General features: G+C 39.8%; 1 protein-coding gene across 1 annotated transcript; it reads right to left on the reverse strand.

Annotated features, from left to right (window-relative positions):
- Positions 1-271: 271 nt before the first annotated feature.
- Positions 272-12,263, reverse strand: cdc42ep1b (CDC42 effector protein (Rho GTPase binding) 1b). Its single transcript, XM_058769274.1, has 4 exons — positions 12,182-12,263; positions 8,901-10,907; positions 709-982; positions 272-667 (listed from the first exon to the last, which is right to left on the reverse strand). The coding sequence occupies exons 2-4, from the start codon at positions 9,355-9,357 to the stop codon at positions 487-489; spliced, it is 912 nt and encodes a 303-aa protein (XP_058625257.1). The 5' UTR covers positions 9,358-10,907; positions 12,182-12,263; the 3' UTR covers positions 272-486.
- Positions 12,264-12,706: the final 443 nt, after the last annotated feature.

The following is a 12,706-nucleotide window of genomic DNA, read 5'->3' on the forward strand; positions in this document are numbered from 1 at the left end:
GTTTTCTAACCTCATCAGGCATTATAGGAGAACATTTAGAGCTGTTAAACTGGCAAATGGAGGTTTCAAAAAGTATTGAATAAAAGGGTGCTGTTAATTGTGGCCAATGTGTATTAGAGAAAAACATTTATTTCATAATGATATTTCCCCCCCATTTTAAATTCTTATTATCCAATGAAAGGTTAGATTTTGTGATTTTTAAATAAAAGATCAAAAGGATTAAAATGCAGATTAATTTTCACAGCCTTCTTTGATCATATTTACCAAGGGTGCCGATATTTTTGGTCATGACTGTATGTACAGGACAGATTCATTGAATACTTGATTCCAAGTATAATTCACAAACAAAGAAATTTACAGCTGAATGTTTGTTTATCTGAATGATGTTCATTTATAGAGAAAGACTTCAGATGGCTCTCCATTCATGCCCTGACTGTATAGTAGGTCTCTTTCAGGTCCTTTAAGATGTCCAAAAATATTTGATGTTCATACTTTGATTTCTTCCTCCGTCTCAGTGAAGCTGTACGGTGTCCGGGTGTGTCTAAAAGATGAAGGTCTCTGACGCTCTTCTTCAGGTCTTCCTCCTCCAAAGTGATGTGCTAGCACGCTAGCAGCCTGCTGGAACCTCCTGGGCTCGATGGCGACGTCTGCTCCAATCGGACGCTGACTGAAGCATCTGTTGTATGACATTTATGATCTGTCTCAAACACAGAGCTCTGCAGCGCTTCCTCCTCAATCTCCTGATTTTGATGGCTCTTAATGAGGCAGCAGGAGCTGTCAATCAACTCCAGAACCTCGCTCATGAGGGAGGGGCCAAGGTCCACCGTGAAGGACGAGAGCGAATCAGATCGTGTCATCGAGACCTCGCTGTTTTCGGGCAAGGAACTCCGTCGACTGTCTGCACTGAACTGTTCAGACGTTTCTGCAAAGCTTTGGTCGAGTCGGGAAAAACGAGGCAGCGTGATGAAACCAGAATGAAGACCTGCAGGAGAAGAGAGGAAAAATAACATGTTTCTGCAGATATTTTAAATATTACCACATTAGTTAAGTGTGCAAGGATTCATCTCCCTAGAAACACTAAGACGACAAACAAACAAAGTTATATTTAATACATCTTTATGGTAATACTATAATATAATATATACTTGTGTGTATATATATATAAAATGTTTTTGGTTTTTGTTTTTTACATAGGCCTACAATTCATAACAAAGTACATCCTTAGCATATAGTTTGAGAAAACCAGAGCTCCTAGGGCTTGCTATACATATTCCTCCCTTTAATAAATAAGAACTTTTTAAAGAAAATACTTGTTTTTTTGTTTGTTTGTTTGTTGTTGTTAAAATTTTTGACAAACACACTTCATCTCAATTTCATCTTCTGTATAGATATATAGTACTAAAACCTAATATGCATATACAGTATATTCAAGAGGTCAATTGGTTATATTTTGTATTTGTTTTTGTTGTTGTTGATGTTTGTTTGTTTTTTCATTTTTAATTGTATTAATTTCTTTTAATTTTTATGCACTTAAAACAAGTGTTTCATTACAAAAGATATATTTCTTGGCATAACAGTGTGAGTGAGAAGTTGTATTGAAAAAAAATTGAGAGTGAAAATAAATTTAAATATGTATCTTGAATGCAGTTTAAGTCACAATGGATAATAGTGCCTGCCAAATGCATAAATGCAAATGAAATATAATGTCTGCATGTTTGTTTTGTGTCTGTTTTAATGAGAGGGAGCTACATGAGCAAAACCTGATGATGACTGGCCATCAAAATCACATAATCTATGACACATTTTCACATTTATCTGCTGTACTTACAGTACATTTAGATTGACTCTTGTATTGTGGTCACTGTCCAGTAGGTGGCAGGATGAGACCTATGTGCTGTGTGTGTGTGTGTTATATTTAGTTGTCTCTATGTCAGTCTTTCAGAGTTGGTTTGGGGTTTCTGAGAATAAGGGAAATTCCAGAATTCCAGACACATTAAACACACACACCACTGAAAACATCACAGCACTTCTTTTCTTCTGTCCCTCCCTCATATACTCAACTGTGTGAGTCTGCTTCATTTCCTGCAGGTGTGTGTGCAGGTCTTTGTACTCAAACTGATAAAGGTCATTCAGTCTGTCTCTGTCTTTGGTCATCACTGTTTTCTTAGCGTCTCATTTTCAAGCGGGAAGTTTTTAAGATACTGTGTCAAGTTAAAAATACCAATCAGATTAATTAGAAAGAAGTATACACATATTTACCTACGGACAAATGTATTGAGTGTTTACACTATGCAGCAATGGAATTTAATTTGGTTATAAATGTAGCATCTGTTAATTTCCGCGGTTTTTTGAAACAAAAAACACCAAAACCATGACTAAATCTGTGACACAATCAACACTTTTACTATAGCGACAACTATAACAATAACACTAACTACTTTATAACAATAATGATAACAATAACTACAACAATATCCATAATGATAACTATATTAGCAGCTGATGATAACGTTCCGTTTATTTTAAAAGTATGTTGCAGTTTTCATGTCTGTTTCTTTAAATACTTGTGCTCCTTAAAGCAGGATGGATTCATATTGTATGTTAATGCTTTTTCATTCATCAGCTGGGGGAAAAAATGCTCTGAAAGTTATTCCAGCAATATTGTTCCTCTGTGTTGTTATCATTATAGTTGTAATGTGGACTTGTTATTCTCATAGATTTCAAAAGAAATCAAATAAACTATAGTCAAAAAAAAAAAAAAAAAAAAAAAAAATATATATATATATATATATATATATATATACAGATAACTATAATGATAATTATAACAATAACCATAATGATATCTATTATGAAAACAAAATACCTCTAACGCTAAAAAATATCTACACCAATAATTATAGCAACAACCATACTGATAAATATAACAATAAATATAATTACGGCTGTCACAATTCCTTGATTTAGTTGGAGTACTCGATTACAAAAAATCCTCGATTGCATTTTGCCCTTGTCGAGTACCCGGCAAAATCCTGAGCATTCCACAGACGAGAATCCATGAAACACATTATTAGACCATTTTCCAAGGCCACATGATATATTACACCCATTTAAAAATCATAATAAAGCATAATATAATTGTATATTCACAAACACTACAATTCAATTAAATAAATATATGCAGGTTAAATATATGCACTTTAATTATTTACATGTGTGTAGGTTACGGTACGTACGTGCGTGTCAGAGCGGCCCCATTCACAGTAAATTCTGCTCCACACAAACTGTTATCATTTACATGTGTGGAGTGTCTCAAACTCCATCTCTGCATATTGCTGTTAGTTTGGATTTATTATAACTTTCATCTGGGAATGCAACGTGCGCCATTTGATCAGATTTGTAAGGTAAATCAAATCTACACCAACACAGGAGAATACATCATCTTTCTAAATATGTTAACTACTAAGTATACTTTGAAAGGCTATGTAAAATGAATGGCTGGATGATTCAGACGCGGGTATTCATTCAATGCGCGACTCTCACAGTGCATTATGGCCTGTATCTCTATCTGTTCTGTACATCGGTTGTACACTCGTTTTTTGAAGTGCATTGTGGGATTGAATGAGTGCACTCCAGAACGTCCACTATGGTTTCAAACACCACCCAAAATGGCCCCTATAGGGCAGGGGTCGGCAACCTACAGCACACGTGCTGCCATTTTGAGAGAGAGAGAGAGAGAGAGATGTGTGAATTGTCTGTGTCTGTGTCTCTCTCTACCAACAATGAAGCTGAGTTAGTTACTTAAAAACAGCGATTTTACCCCCTCATTGCTGAGAAATATAATGTAGAGATTCAGTCGATTAATAAAAGTCGCGTGGCAGCGCTGACAAGAAGTTTATGAGCTTCTGAAGGTTACTTTTTGCACAGCGCAATCTCCGGTCTCTGTGTGCAAGTGGTGTGTGTGAGCAAGTACTCCAGAGTGCAATGTGGACGATGGGGCAGGGCGACACATTGGGGCGGGGCGACGCGTGTCGCTCCGCCCACCCCCAATTCCATTGGTTTATAACACGGTAAAACTTATTGGTGTAGACCCGAGCATGCGCATTCTTTTGTGTACGATTTTGTAATTGATTTGGCCATATTACAGAAATAGTATGTGCTAACTCTAGAATCATAGGCCTATCTTAATTATTATCTGTTTAGTAACCGTGGTAATTTTAGTCAGATGAAGTCGTTTACAAATAAACTCTTGACGGCACCTCCGGGTTCTTCAGGCTGCAGTGCTTCATTCATATTTCCTTGAGGATCGGCACTAAGTTGGGATTTTATACGCAAATGATGATAATTTACTGTATTTTAGAGATGGACAAACACGAACATAAGCGGCTGATTTTACGTTTTAAAGCACAACCGTTTTTTGTTGTTGTTTAAAGAGATGAGTTATAGCCTACGTTGCTCAATGCGTCACAAACTTGTAGGTTATAAAGTGCTAATAAAATGTTTTCACGGCAAGCTCAATGTTTCCTTGTTTATATATTAATAAAATATTTGAGCCTATATTGATTCTCTTACAGTTTTTAAAGGTTCCTATCTTATAGTAAATAAGTGTCATCAGATTTTAAAAATCCAATTATTTATGTATCCACACCCTCATTGTGTGTGCGTGTTATAATCTGTGTACGGGATGAATTTATATTCAGTTATTAACACTCGATCATTGTAGCCATATAGATCGTCTCGGTTACATACGTAACCCTCGTTCCCTGATGGAGGGAACGGAGACGTTATGTCGTGACGACATAGGGGATTTACTTGGGAGCCCCAATCATCTCTGACTTAAGAGAAAACGCCAATGAATATTGGCTAGTGGATTTTGCATACCTGCGCCACTCCCCGTGCACACGGGTACAAATAGGCGTCAGGTGCATCCACTCATTAGGTTTTACGCTGAGGAGCCGAGAACGAGTCCCTAGCAACCAGTGATGGTTCGAGATTGTGGCATGGGGACATAACGTCTCCGGTCCCTCCATCAGGGAACGAGGGTTATGTACGTAACCAAGACGTTCCCTATCTGTCGGTCACTACGAGTTATGTCGTGACGACATGGGGGTCCTATGGAAAGCGCCACAACCTGAACCCCGTCACAACCTTGTGGCATGCAGATGCTGACAAGCGAGCGCGTGACAGACAAATGCCATGTGAAAGGTTGCAACCTTCCCATCGCCCCAGCGCAAATTCGCTAACCTTGGTGCCCGCAGGGACCACTGAGTACATCGCTGCTGGAGATAGCCAAGCCGCTGTTCCTTTCCCCACAGAAGTCGGAAGGGATTTCGACCTTCAATGAAAGATAGCTTCAAGTCTCTCCTATTCATTGTTACAGCTTGGCAGTAACGACAGGGAAGTGCGCCTTCCAGAGAAGGGCGCTACGGAGGCCACATCCTGCCCAAAGGGAGGTAACATGTGCAGACACTGATATGGACTGACCCAGGCCTGGGGCTGACCGGAGACCCGGGAGAGCTAACACAAGTACTGGGCCTGACATCAGACTGCTCCGCCCAGTCTGACTGCCGGGGGTGCTGGAGGAACTCCACCAGGGTTTGCTGTCCGGGGAACTGAACTGGAGGAGGAAAACGGCGCTCGTATCCCCGGGTGAGGGGGAATGGTGAAGCAAGCGTGACACTGGCCAGCTCTTCCCGCCACTTACCTGTTACACACGGGAAGAAACTGGCTCGACCCCTGAACCGCACTCTCTTGGCCGCTGGCAAGATGGGTCGTGGGCGAGAGTGAGGAGGCAACGCGTCGCCCACTGTCGGCCTGTGGACCTGAAAACCCAGAGGAAAAGGAAATTGCTCTTTCTTTTGACAATGTGGGTACCGCCAGCGGCGGAACAGAACCAGAGTTTTTCCACCCGGCCCTCCTCTGGGGGAAGGAACGGCGCTGTCCCTGCCGTCTCCTGAGAAAGAGCAGCTTCTCACATCTCTGGGTTGCCCGTGTCAGGGCCGCTTTGTCGCCTATCTGGGCAATTAGGGGCCAACTGGGACACAGGGGGCACCGCACTCCTGCGAGAGGCTCGACGCACCGGCATATGGGATGATTCAGCACGGGGCGGAGCAGCTCTGGAGGATGCGGGAGGGCGCCCATGGCGACAAGCAGACTGAGGCTTGCCCTGCGGCGGAGCGGTGCATCACGCCGGGGCAAGATGTGCTACTTACCTGTTACCCAATTGGCCTCGGTCTGCTTCTGTACTGCTGAGAACTGCTGGGCACAGTCCTCGACAGTGTCGCCGAACAGTCCAGCCTGGGAGACGAGAGCGGCAAACAGCGCACTGTCGACATCGCTCTTCTCAACAAGTCTGAGGCATAGATGGCCCTCTTGGACCCCAAGTGTGGACATCGCCTTCCCGAGGGACTGCGCTGTGACTTCCATCGCCCGCAGGGCACAGTCAGTTACCGAGCGCAGTTCCTGCATCAACCTTGGGTTGGTACTACCCTCGTGCATTTTAATGCCTTGGCTGGTGTACTCGCAGGATAGCCATGGCATGCAGGGCAGAGGCAGCTTGGCCCGCAGCACTGTAAGCTTTGGCTGCGAGCGGCCGTCAGCCTACAGGTTTTGGGCGGGAGACGAGACGATTCCTCCAAGTGTCGGCGTTTTGCGGGCACAAGTGCACCACAAACGCACTCTCCACCTGGGAAATGTCAACGTACCCCCTAGCTGCCCCGCCATCGAGGGTAGCGAGGATGGGGGAGGCAGACGAGCCGCTTCTGGCCGTAAAAAGGGGCCATCCACGACTTCATCAGCTCCTCATGCACGTCCGGGAAGAAAGGAAACGGGGCAGGGCGTGGTCGCGAGTGAAAAGTGCAATAATATGACTTAATTTATCGTGCAATCCACCTGTTGAGACTGAAGACCACTATTTACGTTCATCACACAGAAACATAATTAATATTTCTCATAGGTGAGGCTATTTGTAGCATAGGTAGGACTATATCATGGCCACGAATTGAATTCGTGAGCCGCACATATTACACAGCTCTGTTCTGCCCGAAGTACTCGGAGATGCTGCCACCAAGCGTTTGATAGGAACTTAATCTAACTAATTCGTCATAAAAAAATAAAAAATAAAAACACATTTGCTAATTGATTCCAACTAAAATCGCTGTTGTTAGCACTTAATATTTCTGTAATACAGCCAAACAGCATAGATCATTCATAAAAGCGCGCGCGCATCAATTAAAGTGGGGGTGGGGAGGGGGGTTGTAGGGGATATAGAGTGGGTTAACTATGACGTCACTTTGTAGGCGGATCGGCTGTTAGCATGAAATTGGTTCCTCGACAAAATAGGATTTTAGGATTTTTCCATAGGCTTTTGGATTATGCAAAAAATAAGATGTGTTCAATCATAGTTCATGAAATTTACAGGTTTTGTCCATCAAGATAATCTTCACAAAATAATATAACTTTGACGAATTATGAAGCCTAAATAAAAGCGCCAGAACTGAAAAGCTAAATTTAGGCTATGAACGAACTACAGCATCACTGTCGCTCGTTTTCAGCGTCACCACCACCGCGCTCCAGACAACTGTTTCAAACTTATTTTTAACTGTTCAGTGAAACGTATTTACTCCGTATATGAATTTTAATCCACACTACATTAACCTTTTCATATTAACTGGAATAAATACAAAACTAGAGCCAAACTAAAACTGAAATGACACATTAGTAATAAATAGTATAGTGAATAAATGAAATAATCTGAACTGAAGGACATTTAAAGCACGTATTTCTGTACATTTCGAAATAAAGTTCATTAAAAGTCAATATTTTAATTAAAAACGTATCTGGCGTATTTAATCTTTTAAATAACAGCAGAGTTAGCGAGTTTTTGGATGTGGTAATATTAAACTTATTTTAATGAACAAAATACCACATTTCAGTAATATGAATTTACCTTATGTTACGAACCCAGAGTTTCCGTGTCAGTAGGAAAGCGATAAAATGAGCATCTTCCCTCTGAAGACTCGTGTTGCATTTCGGGGCAAAGCAAAAAAACATTGTCGAACAACAATATAAAATGCGGGAAACTATTCATTGGTTATTCTAAAATTAATTGTATTACAAATTATACTACAATTGGAAAATACTGTAAATTGATAAACTGTTCAGTGTGATGACGTTGAATGTCTCCGATAGTGCCTGTAGTCCCATTTAGCAACTTGTTAGCAACAGTCTTTTTTAAGAAACGTAACAGCTTAAAAAAATCACGAGTATTATGTCGTAGAATAAAACGTGAAAGTATCTTGAGCTTGTGTGAACCACGGACCTTATTTAAGGGATTTAACCAAAATCCCATTCAAAAAACCCATTGACTCTGGTATGATGGAACTGGAAATGCTAAAATCCTAACTTGCTTCCGGGTTTTCACCTACAAAGTGACATTATATTTCCACCACTCTATTGGCACAGTGGTTAACCAGGAAAATTAAAAATGGCACGTCATGCCGAAAAGGTTGCTGACCCCTGGTATAGGGGGTGGTTTCGGATACAGCCAAAGTTTACTTTGGGCTTAACTTTTCATCGGGATTTCAAAATAAGCTGAAACCATCACTCTGCGTTTACGCATTTTGATGTCCACATATTCAAGAAATAACAGTGGCTGTAGCAATTCTGTCGTGAAGAAATGGCCAAATATAAAAAATTAAGTGGACATTTGCATTAAATATTGTTTAGTCAATATTAAACAAGGATTAGATCACTTTGATATAATGCATAATTTACATAAATTCTATTGTTTATAATACATTATGTATTTTCACAGTTTTGTTCAGTAAAACCATATACATTTCTATAATAAATACCATAATAAACCATAATAAATTTCGATAATAGATGTATGTTGGTACCGTAGGAGCAGAGCGGCTCGTCCGGTGAGCTGGTGGAGGTGGGCAGCAGCGCCCTCATCAGGCCGCCATTGTTCATGTTGAGCTGAGGCAGAGATATGGCGTTTTTAATGATGGGCGAGATGGGTGGTGGAGGGGACGAGAAGTCACGTGACCCTCCCCTCAACCGGGGCAGAGGAGTCTTTCGTACGTGCTGTAGCGTTCTCGACAAAAACCGTGTCGGTTTGGAGCCGGAGGGTGAATTCGGGTAACGTACGCCATCGCTGTTACTTGATCCGCCATAGTTGCTCAGAAACGAAGTGTCACCGAAGACGTCCCCGCCACGGCCCACATGCATCGTGTGGCGGAAGTCGGCGAGTGGCGGACTGATCATGTCCACCGACAGGTCACTCTTAAACCGCCGTTTGCCGTGAGACGTGGACACCAGGCCTTTGATCGCTGGCAACTTTCCCAGACTCATGACGAGAAATATGATTTAAATGATCCTTAAAACCAAATCCAACACGTCTGTCAAAAAAGTTGATGAATATGTGCTCCTCAAATGTAAACAGATGCCAGATGTAAATGCAGCAGAATAAATAGTAAATTAATGTCAAATAATCATTAAAAAAGATCCCAAAAAAGTCACTGGTCGAAAAATTGACGTGCCAGAAAATGCTTTAAAAACGCTAGCTTAACAAAGCGATTAAATACCCAAATAAATTAAGCATAATAAATGCTAAATGTCAAATAATCCTAAAAACAAATCCAGAGAAAAGTGGTGGAATAAAGTGTCAGAAAAAAATCAACCTGAATCCATTTGAATGAATGTTAAATTAATGTCAAATAATCATTAGGAGATATCTAGAGAAAGAAAAAAAATTGTGAAAAGATGTGTCTGAAAAAAAAGCTTAATGCTTAACAAAGCAATCAAACACCCAGATAAATGAAGCTAAATAAATGGTAAATTAACTTCAAACAATTATTTGACTAGATCCAGAGAGAGAAAAATTATGAAAAAAAATAAACTTAGAAAAAATAGAAATGTAAATATAAAGGCATTATTAAACGAAACAGCAGTTTTAACTAATTGCAAATAAACTAATAAGTGTTCTTCTGTGATCTGACCAGATTTAAACTTTAGGATGAGCAGTAAAAATACAAAAACCCTCACTTTGAATATAATATCCTGCAAAAATGTCACTGAAGACTGTTTTAAAGAGTGTTGTTATGACAATCTCTCAGGCAAAATATATGAACATCAAATCTACTAATAAACATTAACTACTACTACAAAAGTGTTTTTAAATGTTCACAGGTCTGTAATATATGAGCTCCATCGGTTCGTGAGCTGCTGCCCATCCCGAGCCGGAGTTTAAAAATAACCTGTTAAAGAAGGCTAATAGGATTTACGAAGAATTTAAACACCTTATACTGAACACAGAAAGCCTGCACGCTCACTAATAGCAGAAAAAATATGTTCCTTGCACAAAATGTCTTCAAAAAATATCTAACATGTCACCATCCTTTTAAAAGATTTGCTGAATCCCACTGGTAACACTGTTTTTAGAGACTTATTCAGATTTACATGATGCAGAACTTCTTCCAAACATCCATTTCACACATCACCTCTTTTATATCTCCTTTAAAACCGCATCTGAGTTCATGTTCACACCAAAGTTGAACGCTGTTTCTCCAGAAACATTTTCCTTCAGCTCTGTCCTGACACACCTGACATCCAAGGGTCGCTCTGATCTGTTGTTTTAGTGTTTACGAATCCCACTGCAGGCCTTCAGCATCCCAGGATCCCCCAACACAACCCGTCTAAAGCACATCAGACGCGTGTGTGATCCGCCGTGTTTCGTCTGTGACTCCAAAGGAGTCTGAACGGCTGGGATTGGCCTGGATTAGCTGGATTATTCATCCTCGCTCTCTCTCACTCTCTTCTCTTATTCTTTCACTCGACGGACCGTCTCAATCCATTTAGCTGCCTGTCAGTCAGTATTTTCCTTTCACACCATGACACGAGTCCTAAGAAAGAGAAAGAGAGAGTCAAACACCAGACGACTGGAGTAATACCATGTCATCTTTATACATACATTCATACATATACAGTGTGTGTGTGTGTATATATGAAGAGATCAGATGCAAAAGCCTCTAAGATGGCTTTTAGAGGTTTTTGCATTGGAACTCTTCATATATATATATATATATATATATATATATATATATATATTTTTTTTTTTTTTTTTTTTTTAAATGTATCAATTACTATATTACAATAAGAACAAAATAAAATCAGAGATATTATAATAATGTGAATTCTGGGGGAAAACATGCTTAATCATCATGAAAATACAGAATAAAGTCTCTGCTCACAGACACATTTACACAGTTTAACATACAGTTCAAACACATGTCTCCATCCAGACTGTTATTGCTGGAGTTTAATTACACCTCTGTGTGTCTCTACACACACACACACACACACACACACACACACACCAAGTAAATCAGACAGACTGAGGAAGTGAGTGGGAAGTAATGGAAACATTCTGTGTGTGTTTAGCTCATGCTGCTCTCTCATTCACTCACAGACCATGCATTCTTCTTCATGCGTTATGCTTTTTATCATGATTTTTCATCTGCATAGCAACACCTTGGCAAATTGACAACACCCTAGTATCAACATTAAAAATATTTTAAGTAACGTTTTAGCCATCTGTTTCATAAATACAAAATAAGAAATATTTACAAATACATACAAGTTTTAATTTGCAGAAAATATTTTACTTTAAAAGCTGGTTAATACATGATAATGATATATTGAATATCAGAGCAGATCCAATAGAAGATCGTAGACACCTTAGCAACCGCATAGCAACACTTTGGCCGTCTGACAACGTCCTAGTATCATCATTTTTATTTTTTATATTATTATTTTTTATTTATTTTTGTATGCTTGACAGAAGATATTCAAATGGTTTGATTAAACTGTGTTCACATTTCACGCCAAAATCAAAAGATTTCGGTCTGAAATTGGTCTGTCTTTCTGTAGGAAAATACACTTCACAAACACACTTATGATGAATGAACCATGTCAGTATAACGTGTCAGTTCATTTATAACCGTTCCTTCAGTCTTCAGTTTAGCGTCAAACCTTTGTTTGTTTAGGCTTCTTGCAATAACCATCTTCGTAACCGAATAAAATAACGAAACTTCCACATTTGTCTATAAAACGTCTGATAAGTTGTCCACACAAGCCAGTTTTAATTTTCTTGGACGTTGTAAACATTTAAACTTACCTTAAACCCCGAACAATAGCAAAGTTTTAGTGCGTTGATAAATAAACTCCAGACCAGACGCGCCTCCGCTCAGCGCGCAGACAGACGAGGACGACGCGCATGCGCACGGACGGAATCATTTGAATCACAGACACGCGCCTACATCAAAAGGTCAAGAATAAATTCCACAAGGATAATTGCTGTTCTAATACTGGGTCACCCCTTTGACCTTCAGGGAAAAACGTGAAGCTCACAAACACAGAGGAGCTGTGGTTCAGCTGCGAGGAGGTGATTTCTGTGCTGAGATAGATATGTTTACTGTGGGCAGAACGTGTTTACAGTGAAGAGGTTTGTGCATCCCAACAGGGAAGGTTCTCAGAACTTTGGTTAACGTTCTAACAAGGTTCTCTCAAAGTTATTAACAAACATTCTTCCAGTAACGTTTTCTGTTCTCTAATAATGTTCTCCAAATAAATAATATATATATATATATATATATATATATATATATATATATAGATAGATAGATAGATAGTTAGATAGATA

Source organism: Onychostoma macrolepis, chromosome 03 (genome assembly GCF_012432095.1).
Source record: "Onychostoma macrolepis isolate SWU-2019 chromosome 03, ASM1243209v1, whole genome shotgun sequence".
Classification (NCBI taxonomy): Eukaryota; Metazoa; Chordata; class Actinopteri; order Cypriniformes; family Cyprinidae; genus Onychostoma; species Onychostoma macrolepis.

Bases quoted from the DNA above. Each gene is read 5' to 3' on its own strand.
- cdc42ep1b (XM_058769274.1), bottom strand. From the start codon at position 9,357: ATGAGTCTGGGAAAGTTGCCAGCGATCAAAGGCCTGGTGTCCACGTCT. The intron at 983-8,900 runs GTACCAACATAC...CTTCTCCTGCAG, and splicing joins CGAGCCGCTCTGCTCCTACG to GTCTTCATTCTGGTTTCATC. The intron at 668-708 runs GTTTGAGACAGA...CAGATGCTTCAG, and splicing joins GAAGCGCTGCAGAGCTCTGT to TCAGCGTCCGATTGGAGCAG.